Genomic DNA, 24,474 nt, shown 5'->3' with positions numbered 1-24,474 from the left:
AAAAGTATAGGGTATCCCACGCTGGGTTGTTTTTCTTAATTATTTATTTAGAGAGCAGGCATTGGCTGATGAATATTCCCATCAGCTGCAGCCTGCTCTCGCTGTTATTAGCAGAAGAAGGTGTAGGCTTATGGGAGAAGTAGTCACATCAGCCAACACCAATGACCGGAGGCAAACTTTTTATCTCCGATCACAGCTGTGGGCTCACGCTGTCAATTGACATGGTCAGAACTGTAGCTGTCTGACCGGAAGTAATGATTTCACCGCTGATCAGAATCAGTTTGCTGCACTGTCATGCATATGACAGCGCGACAAACACCTGGTGTTCGGGGGTCGAAGCCAAACAGTAACATGGACTTCCTGGTGTAGTCCATGTTCGGTGTCCATGTCCGAATAGTAGGTGTTCAGTACGGTTGGTGAATTTAACTGCTTGGGTTCGCTCATCTCTAGTATTCAATACTTCTTCACCCATTGTATGTATTTATATACTATATATATATATCAACATTTTCGCATTCTAGGTTAGACCATAGGAAAATGTGTTAACCAAAGCATGAGATTAGATGATCAGTCCAACTAAGTAGTTAGCTACTTTTACAAAACTTCACATGTATGATCACATTTTTGGCAGAGAAAGACTTAAGAAAATAGGGTTCTTGAAATCATTAAAGTAAAATGGGCTAGTTCAAGAACAATAATCTTATATGTTGAGTGAAAAAACAGTTTTGAGGTTATATAAAAGCCATTACTTATAAAAACACATATATTATAATATGTGGGTTTCTTAGAAACAACATTTACACTACTTTATACATTGAAAGGATTCATAATGTACAGTATGTGTCTCTTTTGGCATTCCACACGCTTGCCTAGAAATACTTAATCATTCCTTTCATTTTGGAATCATCTTCACTTTCCCTGTGAATTGGACATTATATAAATTTGCCCTGAACAAATCTAAACTGGGCGTTTACAGGCAAACAAAATCTACATATTATCTTACTGTGCTCTTTCAATTTTCTGAACTGTATAAACTTTCTCCAAGAAATTCTGACATGGATTAAAATTAAGCCTGTGGTTATGCAAATAGTCAAAAATGTAGGCAGTGAAGGGCTTAAAAGAAAAGTGGGAACTGTGAGTTCTGCTTTGTGCATAATGCTGTATCTCATCAAGTGAAGATTTATTTTAAATTGCCAATATTTAATAAAAGAAAAGGTTATCGTGAAAAAAAAATGTAGCACTTCCATTTTATGTATTTGTACCTCTGTTTGTGGAAGAACTACCAGTATTTCTTAAAAGCTTAAGCTTTCACTATTATGCATTTAAAGGGTTGTCTCAAGTACCTAAATAAGAAAAATTACAAAGTGCTTATAAAAATAGGCAACTTTGAAATTTACCTAATAATAACCCCTGTATGACATTCGCTGTACATGTGTGGCACAAATTAGAAGAGGATGAATGGAGTGAGCTCAATGGGTGAGCCTGACCCATACCAGGTGATAGCTGTGTATTACAGCCTGGAGTGGAGCAGAGTTCCTAATTGTTAGCCTGTCAAATACTGCTGTTAAACTCTGCCAGTGGCATTTAACACCCTCTGGCACGAGGACGCATCATTCAATGTGGCCACCGATGCCAATGGGTTGCAATGATAGATGATCTGCTGAAGACCTCCATACTTGTCATTACAGAGCTCTTTTGAAACCCTACCTGTGGCCAGGCTTCAAAGGAGATTTTTATTATATGCAGCAATGCTGGAGCATCACTGTATATAGTACAAGCGATTAGACTATCGCAGCTTCAGGTCCCCTAATGGGACTAACAAGAACAGTGAAAGGTAAAAAAAATGTTTTAAATACGGAAAAATAAAAAATTAAAAAATTCAAATCACCCTCTTTTTCCCTCATTAAAAATAAAGATGTTAAAAAATTAAAAATACACATGTGGTATTGCCGTGTTCAAAAAAGTCCGATCTATCAAAATATAAAAGTAATTTACCCGATTGGTAATCACTGTAAATTAAAAAAAGAAAGGCCAAAATAATGTTTGTTTGGTTGTTGCAATTCCACAAAACATGCTATAAAATTGCGATCAAAACGTCACATCTATCCCAAAATGGTATCAATAAAAACATCGTCTTGTCCCGCAAAAAATAAGCCAATACACAGCTCAGACAAAAATGTAAACATCTCGGAAAATGGCCACACAACTCAAACAATTTTTCTTTTTTTGCAAACTTCTGTTTTTTTTTCTTTTCACCACTAAAATAATAAAAAATGGCATGTTTGGTATTGCCGAATCATACTGATGAGAAAAATCATATTGTGAGGTCATTTTCAATTTTACCAGAAAATGTACACCATAAAAACAGTTCCCAAAAAACAATGTCAGAATGTCAGGGCTGGAGTGTATGTTATCACAGGAGACAGGAGACATTATAGCAAATACATCACATAGAATCCACGGAAGCTGCAGAATATACATCACATAGGTTACACTGGGGCTGAATCCTATACATCGCATAGTAGACACTGGGACGGAAGCATATATATCACATGGGATACACTAAGGCTGTAGCATATAAACTACAGGAGATGCTGGTGCTAGGGCATATACATCACAGAAGACGCTAGGGCTGCTGCTGCCTTTGTAGGTGGGAAAGGAGCACAGAGCATGCCAACTCTGCCCACAAAGTATGTCCTGATGCGGTCACCTGCCAGCATCAGGATGTAATCTTTCATTGCATGTGCCACAGTGTTCAATAGGCAACGTTATGTGCACTTGCTCACACTGTCAAGAGCAATTAAAGGGCCAATGGCAGACAAAAGATGGCTACCAGTCTGAGCACAGTGGTTCCCTGGAATATGCCCGGGGGCTAGAGTAAAAAAAGGACATCATGGGCCATAAACAGTCCTCAGGCTGTAGGCACCCCATCCCTGCATCAGAACCTGATGGCAATGTTCTGAAGTTGGCCAGACCACTTTATCTGACCAGACTCAATACTCCTGTTTTTCTCCCATGCTGAAGGGGTGAAGCTGCCTCTGCTTGCTGCCTGGGATAGTGCACAGTTCAAAATAGAGGCATTGACATGCTGCTGATCCAAACTGCAAGTCTTCTGGAGCACACTGACCCTCGTAAAACAGGAAGCTGCTAAAAGTATTTCTAAAGATAAATCATTGCAACAACCCTTTAACTGACATGTTAAGGTCTCTTACTCATCTGTGTGAAAAACGGATGAACATAATTCGATAAAAAAATCTATTCTATGATTCCCTGCTCAACATTTTTTTTCTCCGCTCAGATTGGACTGTGAAAAAAAAATCGCAGCACTCCGCGATTGGCTTTATTTATCAGACAAGACTTCAGTGGGTGCGAGAAAAAAAATTGCACAGTACACAGATCATGCGTATGCCGTCTGATTTTAACGCACCCATCTGCTAGAAAACCCAACATTTCATCAGCCGAGTACAGTAAATTCACAGTGTGACCAGTCAAAATAGAATAGAAAGATAGATAGACGTCAGTGGCATATATAATCAGTGCAGTGCATGTATAGTTTAATGTTCATTTGTTCAAGAATTTAGCTAATAGTTCAATAACTTAAAGGAAAAAATGGCGCAGGGTCCCCTGAAATTTTAATAACCAGCTAAGGGAAAGATGACCAAGAGCATTTAATTTAAACACAACTAATTGTGGAAATTATTATTATTCAAAGATCTATTGTTTAAAATGAACTTTTGTTCATGGGAAAACCCCTTTAAGCTTATGTCTTTCCAAGTTTAGACTTTAATTTGTAAATTCCAAATGTTCAAGCTCCCAGCAATATCACTGTGTGTAGCCTGTGTAACTCCCTACTTTGCTCCTATGGGGAGTATAACTCAGTAGTATGGTGTTTGTTGAGGCATGTCATAATTTTTCTTTTAGGCTTCACACAGATTTTAGGAAAAAAACATCTCTGCATGCGTTTGTGCAGAAGAGTAACACACTATTGTGTCCTGCTTGAAAGATGAACACCTTTAGAAATGGTCAGAGCGAGTCAAAGTTGTATGTTCTTTTCCTCTGTTTGCTTATTAAATGCTATTTCTTAATTAGTGGCACAGGCAGAAGCCCCCTTGAAAGTCATAAACGGGCGTTGAAAGATAGATGTGCATTTTATGGGTGCTGTATTGTTGTCTGTAGAAGTGTATGTAAATACATAGGTAGGAACATCAATTGCATGGACTTTGTATAAATGCCATTAAAATAGCGGTTATCATGTATAACCCACAGCATGGAAACTACATCAACAAGAAAGAAGTCGCTCTAGAATTGATGTGGTTTTAGCTTTTCCTCTGGTGACCATCTCTCACAATGTGAACCTCACATTGCTCGATGGGACCTTGTGAGCAAGCATAATGTTTGCTCAGAAGGAGCAGCAGGATGGAAAAATGAATGAATATATTATTTAACAAGGCAGAGTAATTTCAACTTTGCCTAGGGCTTATCAACTTCATAAAATGTTTCCATTTCAGTAATAAGAGATATGAAAAAGAAATAAATCCCAATTACCCATAGAGGTAGAATTTGAATAATAAAAAGCTGTAAAATGTGAGAACAGAGTCAAGTCAGCTCATGAAACACCAGTATATGGAATATTTATTAAAAAGTAACTGTATAGCCGTTTAACAGGGCATTGACTTAAATTTAGAAAAAGCACAATTAAAAATAAGCCCTCATACAAAACACATCATACAGGATATAAGATGCAGTGTAATCTAAATGTTTTACCAAAGAATAAAGAAGAATGTCAAAATCGCACCACCGTGGTCCCTCGTATCTCATGTGCAACCCTAGCCCAAAGCTTAATTTTTTCACTACAGCTTAAGGTACCGTCACACTAAACAACTTTGTAACGATAACGATAGCGATCCGTGACGTTGCAGCGTCCTAAATAACGATATCGTTAAGTGTGACACGCAGCAGCGACCTGGATCCCGCTGTGATATCGTTGGTCGGGGCTAGAGGTCCAGAACTTTATTTGGTCGTTAGGTCGGCTTGTATCGTCATGTATGACATTAAAAGCAACGACGCCAGCAACGATCAAAGGGGGGCGTCGCAGCGTCTCGTTCTAGCCAGGTAGGCGTTTAACATTACAAAAAGAGACACCCTCAGTCGTGATGGCATTAATCATTACGCCACAAAAGGTGACGTCTTTTCTTTTCAATTTCAACTAAAAAGGAGACACTATAACGTAAATCACATTAAAAAGGAGACGCCATACAATACTGAGATTATAAAACGGGACGCCTTTTAATAGGATTTCATTTTAAGGAGATGCAATCGTGACATACATAAACAAAGGTGATGACTCATAACAGTACATACCAAACGAGACACCTTTGTACATTACAAAAAGGGGGCTTTTCCAAAACATTTAATTAAGAAAGGTGACGCTTTTCAGTACAAAAGATGACGGTCTGGGAGGTGTCATGTACATTAAGGGGGCTCTAACAATACATTACATTAATTAAATTGGCCTGGAATGACTGGCTGTGACACCATCTACCTGTGAACGCTGATTGGCCATAGTGGGATCTATAGCTGCGTTCCGAAATAAAAAAAAAGCGACTCTATAGTCTTGCCTTTGGGATCACTTGTGCGTCCTCCGCTACTTGTGCGTCATATTTTGCAAACCAGAACTCTGCAACGTCTTCATTCTGTATCCTTCAACAGTGCAATCCAGAACTCTGCAACGTCTTCATTCTGAATCCCATAACTACAACAGTAAGTTATATTTTTGTGCTGTTTGTTTCATTTGCCATGCAGCAATGCTAATTTATGTGTATTGTAGAGTGATGTATACGAGATCTCTGCAGAGATCCGTTTGAGCGTGCAAGTTTTTAAACAATTACGCTGTTGCGCTTGTTGGCAGCCATTTTGAGCGTTAAATTTCTTAATGTAACTTAACTATTTCTTTCTTTCAGATGTCTACCAATGACAATGAATTTGTGCGGGCACTCATTGATATGTACCGCTCCCTGCCCTGTCTGTGGAAAATAAAGTCTGCGGATTACAGCAACCGCAACTTGAAGAGAGCTGCATACGAGAAGCTGGTGGCCCTTCACAAAGAGCATCAGCCCACAGAATCTGTGGATGAAACGATTGTGCGTAAAAAGTTACAGGCTCTCCGCACAGTCTACAAAAAAGAGCTGAACAAGGTTGAAAAGTCCAAGAAGTCTGGGGCCGGAGCCGACGACGTGTATGTGCCAAAGTTGTGGTACTTTGACCTGCTGGCGTTCACACGGGACCAGGAAATCCCTCGCCCGGCCCAGACTGTGACAAGTCTTTGTGCGCCATCAGCTGAAGAGTCTCCTGACGAGCATGTAAGTACCCCCTAGCTTCCCTGCTTGTAGGATGCCGTGTGTCCTATATGTATGTGAGACTGCATGGTTTCCAATTATAATAATTCACGTTTTTCATGTTTAATCCACCAGATAATAACAGTTGCCACTTCCTGTTCAGATAACTATGTCCAAACAGTCCTTCCCAACCTTTTCAATGCTGTCTTATTGCAAAAGTCTACTATAATGTAACTTTTTTGTCTTCCGCACAATCGTGCAGTATAGCCGGCAAAAGTAGTTAAGCTCTGTAACCCCTGTGGTTTTCTACCTAGATAATAACTGTTCCTCATTGCTTCCCACGCACGGGCATACTGGTGTTGGGGAGGTGGGGGCTCTTTAGGGCTGTGATGTTTGTATGTTATTGACTTTTTATTTTTTTTTCTGTACTCGCAGGTGCCTCCTGAACAGCTCGATACACTGGAAGGGACCGATAGCGATACCCCTCATTTCTCCGCAAGCCCGTGTGTTGAGGAGCAGACAGGTGAAAAGCGGCCATCTCGCAAAAGAAAGGCAACTGCAGGTCAACCGGTGGATCTCCTGGCACTGGCCAACAAGATAATGATCCAGCATGACACAACCCGGCTCTCCGGCTTTCCAACCTTCGTAGAGGAACGGTTAAACAGTCTGGACCAGACCCAGCGAAGAAACGCGGAGAGATTGATACTTGAGGTGTTGAACGCGGCAGACGCTGGCAAACTGAGTGACACTTCAATGATGACCATCGGCGACCGTCAGCCCAGTGGCCAGCTTTATTGGGGGCCTCAGCAGGAGCCCATTCACAGCACTCCTGTCCGCAGACCGGCCCCACCTCATTTGCAGTTCCGTACACCACCTCCACACCCTTCTTTTGGTGACTATTTGCAAGGACCTTCTACGGCCACACAGCCGTACAGCGAGATTGACAACTACTATCAGCAGCTGTAGTGTTCTTGGACAGAAACCAATAGACTTCCGTTTCATAAGCACTTTATGCCTTCCCTTTTTTTTTATTTATTTATTTTTTTTTTTAACTTTTGGTTACTGAGCCACATTTTTCCCAAGTTACGGTTGTAATATGTTAATAAACTTTGTAAGCTTTACATGTAACAATTTATTTTGATTTATTGTTTACTGTGTCACATAATGTATGAATGAATATATATATATATAGCAGGGGTGAGACACATGGGGAGCGTCATGGGTAGAGAGATATATATGGGATGGCAGGGGTGAGACACATGGGGAGCGTCATGGGGAGAGAGATATATATGGGATGGCAGGGGTGAGACACATGGGGAGCGTCATGGGGAGAGAGATATATATGGAATGGCAGGGGTGAGACACATAGGGAGTGTGATGGGGAGAGAGATATATATGGGATTGCAGGGGTGAGACACATGGGGAGCGTCATGGGGAGAGAGATATATATGGGATGGCAGGGGTGAGACACATGGGGAGCGTCATGGGGAGAGAGATATATATGGAATGGCAGGGGTGAGACACATAGGGAGTGTGATGGGGAGAGAGATACATATGTGTAGCGCCCCCACCGCCGCAGGGCCGAGGGGCACCCGGTACCGTTCCTCTGGGTCTCTGTCCTGGGGTAGTCACGGCGGCTAGGCCCGGTCCGTGACCCGGCTGAGGGGCGTACAATAAAGGTGGAGGTATGGGATGATGTTATGGTGCGGTGAAGTGCCGGTCGCAGTAAATAACGAAGACACCAGGTTGCAGTCTCTTTACCTCTTTACTGTAGGTTTCAGGGTCCTCAGTCCGGAATACGGTTCACCGGGCTGCGCAAGTCCGGCCGGTCTGATGGCACCTCCAGAATTCCCTTTGCAGGTGGAAATCTGTGTCTACCTGCTAGCGCTTGTGTGTTGCGGTCCTCCCCTGCTGTGCTTACGGGTTAGTCACGTAGACTGTGAAATGCATTGGTGTATGTGATACCTGGTCACATGAATTCCTTCAGTGCCACCAGACGTACCATAGCCCCCCTTAGCGGCAGAGCAACGGTACTGCAGCGACCAGGACTCTGGGGCGCTGCACATGGAATGGCAGGGGTGAGACACATAGCGAGCGTGCTGGGGGGAGAGATACATATGGAATGGCAGGGGTGTGTATATATATATATATATATATATATATATATATATATATATATATATATATATATATATATATATATATATAAAATCTTTAAATCAGTAAAGCACGAGGACAGACAATGCTGCGGACTCCCAAGATTCATATGTCTGATACAGAACTAGAGTATGTTGCATACATAGATATATTTATTCTTATGATTGATACAGAAGCTGAGTAATGTGACTAGATAGATATATCTTCATGTAGACATTGAAACAGAAAATGAATTTAATGGGTCTTCAACCAAATGGAACACGAGAGCACATCTACCCCAAAGAATGTAGTGCATAATACATGCTAAAAGTTATGACACGTAATGACAACAGTTGTGCTACTGCTGAAGATGCTGCCATGGGACAGCCCCTGGCCCATTGAAAAAGTTACAGTACTTCTCCCTGCAGATCATAGCATCATCAGAGTTCCTTCCGGATCCCAGACTTTCCAAGCCAGAAACCCTGTGCTCGTCTAGACGCCATTCGCCCTGGGTTACATCTCCGTTTGCAGGGTCAACAGAGTCAACATACTGTGGAGGGCTGTATGCACTGGCATCACGGCGGTGGAGAAAGTTGTGCAGGACGCAACAGGCAAGCACCACAGAGTCAATAGACGTTAGTTTCATGTTTAGTGGAGTGTGGAAAACCCGAAATCGGTTTGCCATAATGCCAAAAGCATTCTCCACAACGCGGCGAGCTCTGGAAAGTCGGTAATTAAAAATGCGCCGCTCCGGTGTCAGAGTTTTCTGGGAGAAGGGCTTCAGAAGGTTGGGATGCAGTGGGAACGCCTCATCTCCGACAAACACAAAGTTCAGGTTTTCAGTAGTGTCGCTGTTGGGCGGCAAGGCCAGTTTGTGTTCTTTCAAGCGTTCCCCAAAATCGGTGTGCTCCAAAACTCCGCCATCAGAAACTCTACCATTGATCCCTACAGCCACACTTATGAATTCATAGTTAGCATTAACGAGGGCCATGAGAATAACGCTGAAATAACCCTTATAATTGTAATAAAAAGAGCCAGAGTGTGGTGGTTGGGTGATGCGGACATGTTTCCCATCCAAGGCCCCACCGCAATTAGGGAACTGCCACTGCTGCTCAAATCCCTGGGAAATCTGTTGCCAATCATCCGGGGTCTCCGGGAAAGGCATGTAAGTGTGGTGTAAAAAAGAGATAATTGCTTTACATGTCTCTGGGATGAGGACGCTGAGCAGGGTTCGGGAAATAGCTGCGCAGTAATGCAAGTCTTGCATAGACCTGCCAGTCGCCAGGAACCGCAGCGTGACAGCCAGTCTCTCATCCACAGGGATAGCAGCTCTCATCTTGGTATTTTGCCGCCTGATATAAGGTTCCACACCTGCAAGCAGCACATTAAATGAATCCTCAGACATTCGCAGGTAGTTCCGGAAATCATGCGGGTTGTTCTCCTGCAGTTCCCTTATAAGGCCCATATGGGAAAATTGATTTCTCTTCTGCAGCCACTGTCTGGTCCACATGCGGCGCTGTCGCTTTGCACGATTGTTTCGCGCTTGAGCCTCCAGCTGGTTCTGAGCTTCTAGCAATAACGCAGCCGCAACAATCACAGGTACATCCGAAAGAGACATGGCAACCTGAGAAAGGAAAAAAAAAAATAAAAAATAAAAAATTACTACATATGATTTGTTTAAGTGACACAAGACATTCAACACTGTAATGTAGCGTTTACACATATGTTTTTGTGCCGCTTATAAGGCAAAGTTAACATTAGCGTTGCGTTTGGCGCTTCCGCGGCGATGCATGTGTCATGCGCCCCTATACTAAAGATGGGGGCCGCATGGACATGTGTTGCCCTAGTGTTTTGTGATGCATGCGTCAGGGTGCAGAGGACACCGCATGATGCAGTTTTTTGGTGCCCCTAAAACCATTTCAAAGTTAATGCATGTGTCACAAAATGCTGCATTGGTAATGCATTTACATTTGCATTCTGCGTTGCGTGTCCGACGCTGCACCGCTCAACAAAAAATGTTAACAAAAGATTAAAGGTACAATACATATACATGGCTAATAAACAGGGTTGACACAACAGCCGTTCCCCATGGATACCCAAGCCACTGAAACACAGAAACAAGGACGATGAGCGCTGCGGCTTGATAACAAGAACGCCAAAAAGAGATTTGTGGAGCCGGCGTAACAACAGCGACGCTGTGCAGAAACGGAGACGCTACAGCGATGCGGATCGCGCGGCAACACGCCTGAGTCCCTCCTCTGGGCGTGGTTAGGTGGTTCAGCGTTGTTACAGGCAAAATGGCGGCGCGCCAACGTTCAGCTCCTCTGGGGCGGCCTGAACTTGCAATTTTTGTGCAAAAAATGTATGCCCTGGATTATGAGGGCCTGGAGTCTGGACCTGCCCACCCCAACCTCCACAAGCAGGAGGTGCTGCGCCGCATTCGGCATATAATGGAGAGGAGGTTCGGCATCCGCCGCAGTGCGCTGCAGCTGCGCAAGAAGTGGGCTGACCTCCGCTACAAGACCCCACAGCTTCTGGCAGAGTTGCGGACGGAAACAAGGCGTGGTAAGTACCAGTATGGGGGAATCGGGTGCGGCGCGGTGTGTACGTCGTAGTGTGTGCGGCGCGGTGTGTGCTCCGTATTGTATGTGACGCGTTGCTGTGTGTGCTCCGTATTGTTATTCGGCGCTGTGTGTGCTCCATATTGTGCACGGCGCGGTGTGTGGTCCATATTGTGCGTGGCGCGGTGTGTGCTCCGTATTGTGTGTGGCGCGGTGTGTATGCCGTAGTACTGTGTGCGGCGCGGTGTGTGTGTGTGTGTGTGTGTGTGTGTGTGTGTGTGTGTGTGTGTGTGTGTGTGTGTGTGTGTGTGGGGGGGGGGGGGGGGGGGTTTGCGGGCGCCGAAATGAATTCTTGCCCCGGGTGGTAGAAACGCTAGATACACCTCTGGGTTGGAATGTGAAAAATGGTCAGGTCAGGGGTTACAGAATCTCCACCGAGATATAAAATTTTGGGATGTCCGCAATTGCCGTGCGGGGGAATCAGGAGACGCGCGCTGCCGTGAGGCACTTCCTAGTTATGCAATAATACGTGTCTCAGGCCAGGCAGACCATTCAACACCAGAGCCCCCAGACAATGCAGAGTCTAGCATCACTGGGAAGAGTGATCTCTATTTTCTGTATATGTACGTACATTTGGCGACTAAAAAATTCATTTGGCTCCTAACTTTTGCCGCCAATGGCGCCTAGGTATTTTTTTTACATTCTGGAGGCCTATACTTTTGGTGTCTAAATATTGCGGTTCTTTCATGTTTGTGTAGAGAGACATCGCAGGCAACAGGCACCAGCACCGGCCAGCACGCCTCCATCCGCCACCAGCGGCGGCCCACAGTCCGGGACATCACGTATGTTAACCATTATTCATTGCAATTTTATTACTGCATACGGGACATTAGAGGGGAGCTTTTCATTTGGCTCCTAACTTTTGCTGCCAATGGCGCCTACGTATTTTTATTGATTCTGGAGCCCTGTACTTTTGGTGTCAAAATATTGCGCTTCTTTAATGTTTGTTTAGAGAGACGGCGCCGGCAACAGCCACCAGCACCAGCCAGCATGCCTTCATCCGCCACCAGCGGCAGCCCACAGCCCGGGACATCACGTATGTTAACCATCATTCTTTGCAATTTTATTACTGCATACGGAAAATTAGAGGGGAGCTAAAATATTGTATACATTACAGACGCAGTAAGGACCAGGAGCGATAGCACCCCACCGCAGGCCACAACACCACCCTTCCGCCACTCATCATCCTCCCCCGGGTCGGCGGCATTCTCCCCAGAGGCCACCATTCGTAAGTGACCAAAACTGCGAGTGCTTCACCACACCGTGTTCAATTGTTAACCAGATATGTATTTGCTTCCTTTTAGCTGCGGCAGCTGTGGCACGAGCGAGGGGATGGGAGGTGAGCAGCTCTTCCACCTCTTCCGGGGATGAACAGCCGGCGTCCCTTCTACGTAAGTATACAGACAGTGGGAGGGGTTATCGGTGGGATGTCACATTTGACTAGTGTTGAGCATTCCGATACCGCAAGTATCGGGTATCAGCCGATACTTGCGGTATCGGAATTCCGATACAGAGTTCCAATACTTTTGTGGTATCGGGAATTGGTATCGGATCCATATTCATATGTAAAATAAAGAATTAAAATAAAAAATATGGATATATTCACCTCTCCGGAGGCCCCTGGACCTTACCTATGTAACCGGGAGCCTCGGTTCCTATAAGAATGAGCCCGTGAAGGACCTGCAATGACGTCGCGGCTTCTGATTGGTCGCGTGAGCGGTCACATGAGCGGTCACGCGACCAATCAGAAGCCGCGACGTCATCGAAGGCCCGTCACGCACTCATTCTTAGGAACGGAGACTCCCGGTTACATCGGTAAGGTCCAGGGACTTCCAGAGAGGTGAGTATATCCATTTTTTTTTTTTTTTAATTTTACAAATGAATATGGATCCCAGTGCCTGAAAGAGTTTCCTCTCTTTCAGACCCTGGGAACCATTCCGATACTTTGCGTCCCATTGAAATGCATTGGTATCGGGTATCGGTATCGGCGAGATCCGATATTTTGCCGGTATCGGCCGATACTATCCGATACCGATACCAATGCATATTGGAAGGTATCGCTCAACACTACATTTGACAATGACAAGATCGATAAAAAAAAAAAAAAACATTCTCGCCCTCTGGGACAGGACCAAATTGAGTGTGTAGTAAATCTCAGGGAATGTTCACACATGCCGTATTTACAGCGTAATCACCGTCCGTTCTCCGACCTCTTCTATCCACAGAATCGACCACCTTGAGAGAGCTGCTGGCCAAGCAGAAGCGGCTGGAGGGGACAGCAGAGCGCCTGCTGAAGCAGGTGAAACAGCAGGGACGCACGCTGCGACACCTGTTAGCCCACCGCCGTGGGAGGATTTAGTTTTTTTTTGTTTAAAAAAAAAAAAGTTTAAAAAGTTGTTTTATAAAAAAAAAGTTATTACCTTTATTTTGTGTGCTGTTTCAATTTACTAGCGGAGCAGGCCAGGGCCAGCCAAGCCAAGGCAGACACAAAAGAGTTGGTTTACATTTCCATAAAGTGTGCAAAAAAAATGGCAGACAGCGCAAAAGAGTTTGCAAACAACATCCTAAAGTGCCTCCATCTTGTGCGTCCGCTTGCCAGATGCACAAGATAGCTGCCAGAGATGTTTTATACATCATTATACTGTGTACGTAGATAAGCATTGCTACATAGCCATAACTATACACAGAAGAAACAAACAACAACTCAAAGATATTTCTTACCGTTGATGTGCAAGAAGAGAACCGATGAAGACGCTGGCTGTATAGAATACGGCGTTCCGGACAGAACGTTCACGGGAGAAGAGATCGTAGCTGGTGAAGGACGCTGGATAGGCAGAAGAACGTGAAGACGCAGCTCTCAAACAATATGAATCAGTCGCTGTAGAGTCGCGGTTTATATTCCGGGACGCCGGAACGTCACATCCTGGGTGTCGCCCAGTGGAAAACACACCTATCTGGCTACGCTTGTAATCTATCAGATCGTTACCACTGCTGTTTGACATGGAGCAAACAACCAGCGAGAACGATCCGTGAGTCGCTGTCACGTCACTGTATCGCTCCTGTATCGTTCGGAAGTTGGTGTGTTTGACGTCTCTACAGCGATCTAAACAACGACGCTGTAGCGATCGCGTTTTGGTCGGATCGTTGTCTATATCGCTGCAGCGTCGTTTAGTGTGACGGTACCTTTACTCTTTATTTTCTAAAACCACTTCCTCCGCTCTCTTTGGCTTTCTCCAGCTTAGATACCCTATAAATCTTTCTCCTTCATTATTGTCCACTGTGTTTACAAACCGGGAATCAGCTTTTAATCCAATTCCCCCTAAGGGGCCATAAATCTGTCCTAAAGACACACTAGCTACACTCTTCATCCTCATAGTATCTGATTTATGGAAGACCCCTTTGCCCTACAGTTTTTATGCTCCTTGTATTACTCAGTATTGTATTCTCCTATTTTACACAAATAAACACATGATAAAGATTTAATCTCCTTTCTATTAGGAATACTTCAGTCACCTTTTTGGAAAGCAACAACATAAATTGCCACATGAACTGTTTCCAGTTTCAATGGTGGGATGTATTATCTCATGGACTGAATGTCATACTGAGCTGATTCCTGGGTTACCCCAACTCACACCCCACCTATTTGAGATTGAAGGTTAACCATCATTCATTTGAAAAAAGGTAAGCGCCATGTTAAACCACTTTTACAAATACAAATTTTTCAAACTAGCAGCAATAATCGGGAGCTTAATGGTGGAGAAATGTATCCCTGCTGGATCAGCAGCATTGTTACGACATGGACATGGCTCCCAGGTGAGTTCTACATCACACTGCTATGCCTGGAATAAATATACAGTATTTATATTTAAGAACCATTAAGTCAATGGTAGTGATAGTGAATTTTAAGGTGACACAATTATTTTTTATTTACGGTAGCGTAATGTTGACACTGGCCATATACTAGAGTTAGGTATCATCCTGATGGAATACACCTTGTTGTGGTGGGATGGCTGTAATACTTGTTTGATAAAAAAGTCACGTAAGTACAATATGTTCTTTGCCTGTGTTACAATTTATTTACTTACTGCACTTATACTAACAGATATACTGGCCATTATTTTTGTACTGGCCATATATTCTTGTGATTGCTCGGAAACAAGTAAATTGGGGCAATAAGTAAAGTGTGGATGAGCCCGATTCATTAAATCAATAATCAGTTTGTTGAATGTAAGTTACATTTTGATTAAACTAGCTTTGTTACTGCCACATGACTCAAATATGGTTGTAACTGGATGTGTCTCACACTCACAAGTTCACGTATCCCAATAGGCTGGCAATGATCTAAGTGCCCCCACAGTCATTTCACACATCCACACCACACTTCTTACTCCCACCACTCTGTATTTTGATAGACCAGTGAGATGCCTCCCCTGGGTGACACAATAGGATACATGCCACCCAGGTTTCCCAAGCACCCGATAGGTACTCTTCTTAGGGTACTGTCACACTATACGATTTACCAACGATCACGACCAGCGATACGACCTGGCCGTGATCGTTGGTAAGTGGTTGTGTGGTCGCTGGGGAGCTGTCACACAGACCGCTCTCCAGCGACCAACGATGCCGAAGGCCCCGGGTAACCAGGGTAAACATCAGGTTACTAAGCGCAGGGCCGCGCTTAGTAACCCGATGTTTACCGTGGTTACCAGCGTAAAAGTAAAAAACAAACAAACCGTACATACTTACATTCCGGTGTCTGTCCCCCAGCGTTCTGCTTCTCTCCACTGTGTCTGCGCCAGCCGGAAAGCACAGCGATGACGTCAGACGTCACCGCTGTGCTCGCTTTCCGGCCGGCCGGCGCTCACAGTGCAGAGAAGCAGAACGCCGGGGGACAGACACCGGAATGTGAGTATGTACGGTTTGTTTGTTTTTTACTTTTACGCTGGTAACCACGGTAAACATCGGGTTACTAAGCGCGGCCCTGCGCTTAGTAACCCGATGTTTACCCTGGTTACAAGCGAACGCATCGCTGGATCGCTGTCACACACAACGATCCAGCGATGACAGCGGGAGATCCAGCGACGAAAGAAAGTTCCAAACGATCTGCTACGACGTACGATTCTCAGCAGGGTCCCTGATCGCTGCTGCGTGTCAGACACTGCGATATCGTATGGATATCGCTGGAACGTCACGGATCGTACCGTCGTAGCGACAAAAGTGCCAATGTGTGACAGTACCCTTACACTCAGGCGTACACAAGGTAACAAAACCAAGCTAAACTTTACCTCTTCGAGATCAACGTCTCAATAAATAAAAGACCATATAGATTCTTTGCTGAGAGTTCACCACAGATATTAGGACAGATCTACAATACAGATTGTCCTACTAGAATCTGACTATGAGTTGTTCTGAATTAGATATTAAAAAGGGTCTCATCCTCACTCATCCTCCTGGTCAGTTGTGAGGAGGATAGCTAACTGTATGCATGGAAAAGTGGTGCAAAGACCTCATTTTAATTTCTGTAATATTTTCCCTCAGAAACTTCCTATGAGAATAATATGGCCGCCATATTTCGAAGCATACTTTCACCATCCTAGAAACATCAAACATTACTATGATATATCTACAATTTGTGTTGAGATTACAGAGTTCTCAAAGCAGAAAATGCTTCTGGAAAACGCTGGCTTTTCTGAAGCATCTTATTTATCTTTTTTTGCCACTTTGCGAGAACTTTGCTGCCGTTGTCATTTATTTTTTTAAACTGTATATTCAAAATAGTGGTGTCCTTCAAGCCAAAGTCACCTGAAAAAATGATCAGGTCCCTTCTTTTAGCTGCTTTATGGCTATCAAAAACTTAATCCATTAAAATAAGTTCAAAAAGACACAGTCAACTTGACATTGCAGTGTATATGTTCATTATTTTTAACGTTTATTGAGATCTTTTTCATTTGGGTTCCAGCCGGAATATGCCTAAAAAAAAAAGACATCATGTGCACATAGCCTTAGATCATATTCTATGGACAATAGTGCAATTTCACATAACATAGATATAAAAATGCTTGTTGTTAACCATTAGTCCAGATACAGTATATAGTAAGCATTGTGTGAACATAAACACTGTACTAGTTCAGTATTTAAGAAATTAATTTTTGGGAAAATTGAAATAGCTTAAATCAATTCTCTAGGCTATTTTGGTAATGAGGATGAATTATCTGCTAATCTTTTTCTCCCTGATGTTTTAGTTGCTTTTAATTTATAATCATTCTGCCCTTGATTTAATGAATATCAGTTCTCTATGTACTGACTTCCTTCCGAGCTTTCGCTGAGCTTGTGCTTTTTCTCAGCAGCCAATCTAAAGAAGCATAGCTACAATTCAAAGTATTTTTTCACATCTTTTCATGGCTGTTATCTAAGATAGGATTTGTACATGTGACATCATTAGATGGGAGCATAATACTTTTATCCAATTGTCAGGGATCTGAAATTAAATATTCCTATTCAGAAAAGAGCAAATTATACCATTTCTGGTTTGAGTCAATTTGTGTATTGGATTGTAGAAAAACATTGCTAATGACTTGAATAAACTTCATTTGTCAATACTTTCACATTTCCAAGTTTTTAAACAAATATATAGCACATCCCATCATGGGCATGCAAATTTGTAACTGTACGTTATTCAGCATAACACCATATCTGTAGGGAATGATTGTATACACATGCTGGATTACAAACTAAAGTTAAACGGCCCCAGAAGAGAAGGCTCAGCAGTGTCCCCCAACCACAGGCCTAGATGAGAAGCCTCGGCACACATACAGTTTACACTCTGGACGCCAGAGATAAGCAGAAAAGCCGCTGTTTGACTTTCATCACTCTCTTTCATCCTTTCTTTTGTGGAATAATCCAACTGTGGAGACATCCTAAGGAAAAGAGCAGAATTGTGTACACCACGATTACGGTCTCCATTTTTCCAGTTCATCCCTCTATCAGGCCTTCTCTCACTATCCTCCTCTTTAATCCACAGAGATAATTTCCTGTGCACTTTGTCTCTGTCAGTGGAGATCTGTTAAGCGCACAAAGCTGAACATCGACATCTATCTTTTTATAAACATTGCTATCTCAGGCTTTATCGCTGGAAAATTCATCTTAAACCCAACAGTCAGCAGTTGTTGCAAAAGAAAATAATGTATTTAGCAGCCAGTGCAACATAATATTGATATCCCATAATTCAGAACTTTAAAGGCATTTAAAAAAAAAAAATTACATTTGGCCAGGTCTCATACTTGATCTAAAGTTGTGTTTTAAAAATGAGCACGTTCCCCACCCATGAGGTATTTATTATCTGTCATGGTGGCTGTTCCAGAGGTCAACTCTTAAGACAACTCTGTTTACTTAATGTCTTGGTTCTTCTAACCACAGCACTACATCAAGGATGACCCCAAAGTATAAGAAAAGCTTCCCTGGCACTGGATCTCTAAATAGTGGCACCATGGCAAGTGATACATTAGATTTGAGAGAGAACTTTTACTTCAACTAAACCTCAGATTATGTATGCTTTTGTAGGGGACATTTCTTTAATCAGTTAATGATCGGGCCATTTTCCCTCATTTCTGACCATTCACATTTTCAGCTTTTATCATACATATAATTTAAAAGCTCCAAAACTTTTCTCTATCAGATGTTAAAATAATTTATGCCTCTTTTTTATTGACACAAGGGGTTTATGGGGTTTAATTTTTATGCCATATATATTTATAATATATTGTACACTACTGGTGTTGTAGGGCGGCATGGTGTGACAAAGACGAAAACAGTCCATATAAAGGAATGTGGGGCTTTTATTTTCAGCCAAAGGGTAACAAACAATAAAGCAACCAAAAAACAACAAAGACTTGCCTGGCTAGGCGCTAACTAATACACCAGGAGGCCAGGGTCACACTTGCGAATGTGATGTGAGAAATTCGCATGAGTCTTTCGCATCAATATCCGGCACTGCCACCGGGACTCGGGACAGAAATACATGCAGCTGAATGATCCGGTCCCGAGTTCTGGCGGCATTGCCATGTATTGATGATGAGACTCGAGCGAGTTTCTCGCATCACACTCACAAGTGTGACCCCGACCTAACTCTGACTCACGCTACCAGTGATGTGTGCAGGGCTTGGCTCTCCAGAAACTCAGCAATTAGCATATTTAACCACCGTACATATCCTTCTCAGAAACACACTCTATCAGTCTGGAGCCTGTGTCTCCGAAGCTTTTCCTTCAGTCTTTTCTGTGTCTGTAATGAGACAACCTCTTTCAGCTGAGCTGGCTAAGCCTCCAGTACTACCAGTACTGGAGCGGGAGTGGGAGTGATGAGTCCCACTACTAAATCTTATTCATCACTTCAATAAAAACCATTCCGGAACTACTATGAATAAAACGGCTCATCACCTAAGCTGCTTCACCAAACAGTACTACCCGGCTTTTAATATCTCACACAGCTTACCTTTCTGGGAGAGATATACTGTGCACACTGTCCAGTATCCTCCATGTCGGCCACCTACAATATAAATATATAATTTTTTTTTTTTTCTGCTACAGAAAAAAAACTAACATTTTTGTAATTTTTGTTTTTTTTTTACGACCACAACAGACCACTAAAAACATTGCAAACTGAGCTCCCTTTTCCGTAGAAATTATTATATATTGGAAAGATTTTTGTTGTTCATTTGGACATGGCTAGAAACAATGGTTCGGCTGGCAGTGTCTTTTTTAGATTTTGTTTTATTTATTTAATCAATTTTTGTTTATTCTTTCATGTATTTTGCATAACATCTTATAAGATTCTAAATAAATAAATGCAAAATAGATTTATAGTCTGTAGGCGGTCCTTAAGTAGGTAAAGGGTATCATAAATTATTGTAAAAATAAGCAACTTTGCAATGTAATTCTTATTAAAAATCCTTTCTGTTCTCAAGAAAAGAGGGATTTTTTAATTCTATAGTTCACTGCTCAGTACCTTGAGAAAGCATTTTCGTCATAGCAAAACAAACATGCCAAATACGCCATTAAATAGTGAATTTAAGGGGTTGCACTCTCTTCGAATAACCCCTGTGAATCCCCATGGTGGGATTCAGAAGGGGTTGTCCGAATAGTGAACAACCCATTTAAGATGGAGTATTTGATGTAATTGTTTTGCTATGACTAAGGACGTTTAGTCCGAAATGCAAAGGCTTGCTTACTTTGTATTTTTTTTATGAAGGGTATACATCTTTCTAATAGAAAAATCATAAATGGCCCTTCAGTATGGGCTGGTGAGGGGCCTGAGAGGGGTTCCAATCCATATATATAGTAGCAGTAAAACTCGGCACTCAGTAGGATGCGTGGCAAAAAGTGTGACTTTATTTACAACAGGTCAGTCCGAAGAAACAGCCAATGACGTTTTGGTTCTACTAGGACCTTCATCAGATAAATGCTGTAATGTCGTACTAGGATGTGAGCATATGATACTCACTAGTGATGAGCAAATATACTCGTTACTCGAGATTTCTCGAGCATGCTCGAGTGTCCTTCGAGTATTTTTTAGTGCTCGGAAATTTAGTCTTTATTGCCGAAGCTGAATGATTTACATCTGATAGCCAGCATAAGTACATGTGGGGGTTGCCTGGTTGCTAGAGAATCCCTACATGTACTTATGCTGGCTAACAGATGTAAATCATTCAGCTGCGGCAATAAAAACTAAATCTACGAGCACTAAAAAATACTCGGAGGCAGGGCCGGACTGGGACTAAAATTCAGCCCTGGGATTTGAAGGTACACAGGCCAACTTGTCACATGGTGATTGTATAATATGTTTGTACACTTCTAGGTTACAAGAAGTGAGGGGAGTGTAACACGACTATATCACATATAATCACAGCTGTATCCAGCATTACAGCTCAGTCCTGTTTATTGCTTTTAGTTGCAGTACCAAGAAAAGCCGCTACTTTACCTACATAACTGGATCTCGTAGATAATGAAGGGATTGAGACAACCAAAGGCTATGGAACCTCATTCTGATGCTCCATACACTTAGCCTACAGTCACTTTTGGTTCCGCTGCGCAGCACGAGATCCAGTGACTCTGAAGAGCGGTGACATCAGTAACGTCACCGCTCTTCAGATATTCTGGGTCTTGCGCTGAGCTCGGCGACTGTTAAGAGCAGTACTGTTACTACCATCACCGCTCTTCAGAGTCGCTGGGTCTCGCCAGGTCTGGGCTAGTAGTGGGGGTGTCTGATAGACACCTCTCCATTACTTACACCAGGGATTGATAGCAGCTGACATTACGCAGCTGACGTCAACCCTAAAAATCATTACACATACCAGAATTAAATGCTCTGGCGGCTGGAAAAAGCAGTACAGTTAGCGCTATTCCCAGGCGCCGGGTGCTAACTACAACTGTCATCATCCTTGCCTGGTCTCCCTGCAAAGCATTTCTGCTGTATTTACATGCGCTGATCTCAGGCCACTAAATGAGTGTGATCGACAATGGTGAGAAAGAATGATGGGGACAGAACAATCACAATTAGATCAATCTGTCCCTATACAGTATCATGTTATCAGCAGCACATCTACAGTTTACACCGGCGATGTGCTGCTGAGAGCAAGGATTTCTGTTCCCACATAAACAATCCAATCACTCGATGAATAGGCAGCATTTTGCTTGTTTAGTATAATACACCCCATAGTCATCCATATATTATAATGTGCACCTCAGTCCTCCATATAGTATAATACACGTCATAGACGAATGAATTGAGTTGAATGCGGCGGGGGGGGGGGGGGGAGTCGGGGGGGGAGTCGGCGCTGGCGAGCGGCCCACGACTGCCACCAGCCCTTCTGGCATTTGCCAGAACTGCCTGATGGCCAGTCCGGCCCTGCTCGGAGGACACCCGAGCGTGCTCGGGAAATCTCGAGTAACGAGTATATTCCCTCATCACTAATACTCACAAATGCCAGTTAAGTGTGCGCAGACTGTGTCAGATGAAGAGGTATAAGATGACTGTGCTGTAATATCATAACTGAATCACTATCAGGAAGGTGCTTAGGCTGGGTTCACATTAGCGTATGTGTGCGCAGCATATACCTGCATACCGATCCGCATGGGTCTTACGTACATACTGTATACATACTGTATATTTAACATTGTGTACACAGGGACATTCGTTAGCATGCATCGTTTCGCGGTGTGCGGCGAATGCAACATGTTGCATTTTTTGAGGCATCAATTTAGCACAGACGTCCGCATGCGGATAAGTGCATCAAAACAACGCATTACTGTCTATGGGAACGCATTGGTAAGCAAGGACATGAGTACACATGCGTTCGATACGCATGCGTACTTCACACTAATTATGTCCAGAAAATGATGTCACCACCTGCAAAATCCCTGATGTATAAAAGGGGGTCTGTAGACAGGTAGTCCATTACACTCAAGATTCTGGATGCAAGCACAAGATTCTGGACAAGACTCTGGATGTAAGTATAGAGGCTTTGAAAATGTATGTCTGTCTCTCACTCTATTCTGTACTCTGTACTTATGTTTTGTTTTCTGTTCCTTCTAGACTGTTTTTTTTTTCTGTCTTGGACTCCTTGCCTGACTTGCTCCTTCCTTTCCATGATTACCTGTTGTGGATTGCTCCTGTGGCCCTGTGTAAGTATGAGTGTGTGTACTATGTTGCTCTGCCTATAATGTAAGTATTGGCCTTCAAAAAATTTTTTTTTTTTTGCTTTGACTCTTAAGTTCAATTTTTCTAATCTGTTCTTTTCCATAGTGTTTCACTTTACTGCTGCCTGCTCTTCAAACATGTCCTCCAGTGAAGACCTGACTGCTTCCCAGTGTGGACATGACACATGACACTGATTATGTAATCACAGTTGATATTCTGATTGGTATGTATTGACTGGCAATACTACACATGTGGTAAATCATGTATTTTCTTTACAGGAACCTTCCAGTGCGAAAGAGCAGAAGCAGTCAAGTGGAAATGAATCTTCCCAGGGACGTCGGGTTCAAAATCCTGAGGAGGAAAGACGGGGTAGTAAGTATCCTTTTTCATTATCAGACTTGTAATTGGATTCTTTTTCAGGTTTGTATCTTTAAAACTGTATGACTTATTAATTTTTTTCTTATTTTATTTGATCTATAGGTTCAACAACGTGAGGAAGGTCAACATGTCATTGACAATGACCTACTCATTCCACTGGTTCAAGAGCATGTAGCGTTGTGGGACCCCCCGTGATCGTAATCATTCTGACTCCGTATTGATTCGACGACTCTGGGAAGAAGTGGCCAGATCGCTGTTGGATGATTGGGACCATGCAAGGCCAAAAGTCAGAAAGGATTTTGTAAGTATTACAATGTGGTCTCTGTTTTGCTGTAAATGTTGTCTTTTTTTACAATTTTTTTTCTTCCCCCTTCACAGTGAAGAGACTAAAAGTTTGTTGGCGTACGATGAAGGATCACTTCAATAAGGATATCAGACAGGAGATGCGGGTTAAAAAGGTGCTGCTCCAAAGCTTTAGAACCTGGATCTTTTTCTATTGGAGCGGCCCCTCGTCGACCAGCCAACGAACAGTCCCAATCACCCACCAACGATGTAGCAACCAGGCAGGCTTCACAGGCTGGGGAACAGGCAGCCAGTCCATCAGGTTTTCCCCTCTCCCAGCCCTCTGCCACTGCTTTTATTGGGACTTCTGGTCAGCGCAGAGGGCCTTGGAGAGGTCAGTCATGCCGAGTTTATTCACTTAAGCTCGGTCTTCCAGGATGGGATGAAGGTGATTAGAGATAGACTGGACAGTGGGTTCACTCAGGTGAACACACTTTTCCAGGATGTCCACAGATGCCTTGACTGCCTGGAAGCTGACCTTCAGAGACCAGCGAGACATTTTGTTTTCAGCAATAGAGCGGGGCATGTCGGAAAACCTTAGGCCTGAACTCCAGCTGAATGTCATGCAGGCCTGCCAGGCTGCTTACAGCCAGGCATTACAGCAGCAGCAGTCCCGAAGCGATCAGCCGCAGGCTGGATTTTACCAGCATCACCAAGCACAGCATCACTGGCCTGTTCCCCCAGTTCACAGCTACACCACGCTCAAGAGTGCAGCAGCCCTGCAGCAAGCAGCAACCACCATGCTCCAGAATGCAGCATCCACCTCGCTCCAGAGTGCAGCACCCTGCAGCAAGCAGCATCTACCATGCTGCACAGACCAGCACCACGAGCTGCTACAGAGGCCAAAACTCCCACCCATACAACAAAGAAACTCAGAAAGACTCCTACTAGTGACTTGGTGGCATGCCGGAAAATGAAGACCAGGAGCAGGAAATGTTGGCCAAAAATAGTCCTACCACCTCCACCCTCA

The 24,474-nt window shown here is 43.4% G+C and overlaps 3 protein-coding genes across 3 annotated transcripts in view; 2 read left to right on the top strand and 1 right to left on the bottom strand.

Annotated features, from left to right (window-relative positions):
• The window catches only part of CCDC33 (coiled-coil domain containing 33), a 154,931-nt gene that overhangs the window by 80,244 nt on the left and 50,213 nt on the right, over window positions 1–24,474 (bottom strand). Inside the window, exon 14 of the mRNA XM_077264109.1 lies at window positions 19,581–19,634. Within this exon, the coding sequence (XP_077120224.1) occupies window positions 19,581–19,634 (54 nt within the window). The remainder of the gene's footprint in view (window positions 1–19,580; window positions 19,635–24,474) is intronic.
• LOC143773415 (uncharacterized) lies at window positions 5,103–7,301 on the top strand. The gene is made up of 3 exons (XM_077260872.1): window positions 5,103–5,760; window positions 5,961–6,359; window positions 6,771–7,301. The coding sequence occupies exons 2-3, from the start codon at window positions 5,961–5,963 to the stop codon at window positions 7,299–7,301; spliced, it is 930 nt and encodes a 309-aa protein (XP_077116987.1). The 5' UTR covers window positions 5,103–5,760.
• LOC143773583 (uncharacterized) lies at window positions 10,847–13,517 on the top strand. The gene is made up of 6 exons (XM_077260986.1): window positions 10,847–11,036; window positions 11,791–11,874; window positions 12,045–12,128; window positions 12,210–12,320; window positions 12,397–12,483; window positions 13,318–13,517. Exons 1-6 carry the CDS (start codon window positions 10,922–10,924, stop codon window positions 13,449–13,451), a joined length of 615 nt encoding a protein of 204 aa, XP_077117101.1. The 5' UTR covers window positions 10,847–10,921; the 3' UTR covers window positions 13,452–13,517.

This window comes from Ranitomeya variabilis, chromosome 5 (assembly GCF_051348905.1).
Source record: "Ranitomeya variabilis isolate aRanVar5 chromosome 5, aRanVar5.hap1, whole genome shotgun sequence".
Classification (NCBI taxonomy): Eukaryota; Metazoa; Chordata; class Amphibia; order Anura; family Dendrobatidae; genus Ranitomeya; species Ranitomeya variabilis.
The sequence above is the reverse complement of the archived record's forward strand: the minus strand, read 5'-3'. Positions and strand labels throughout refer to the sequence as shown.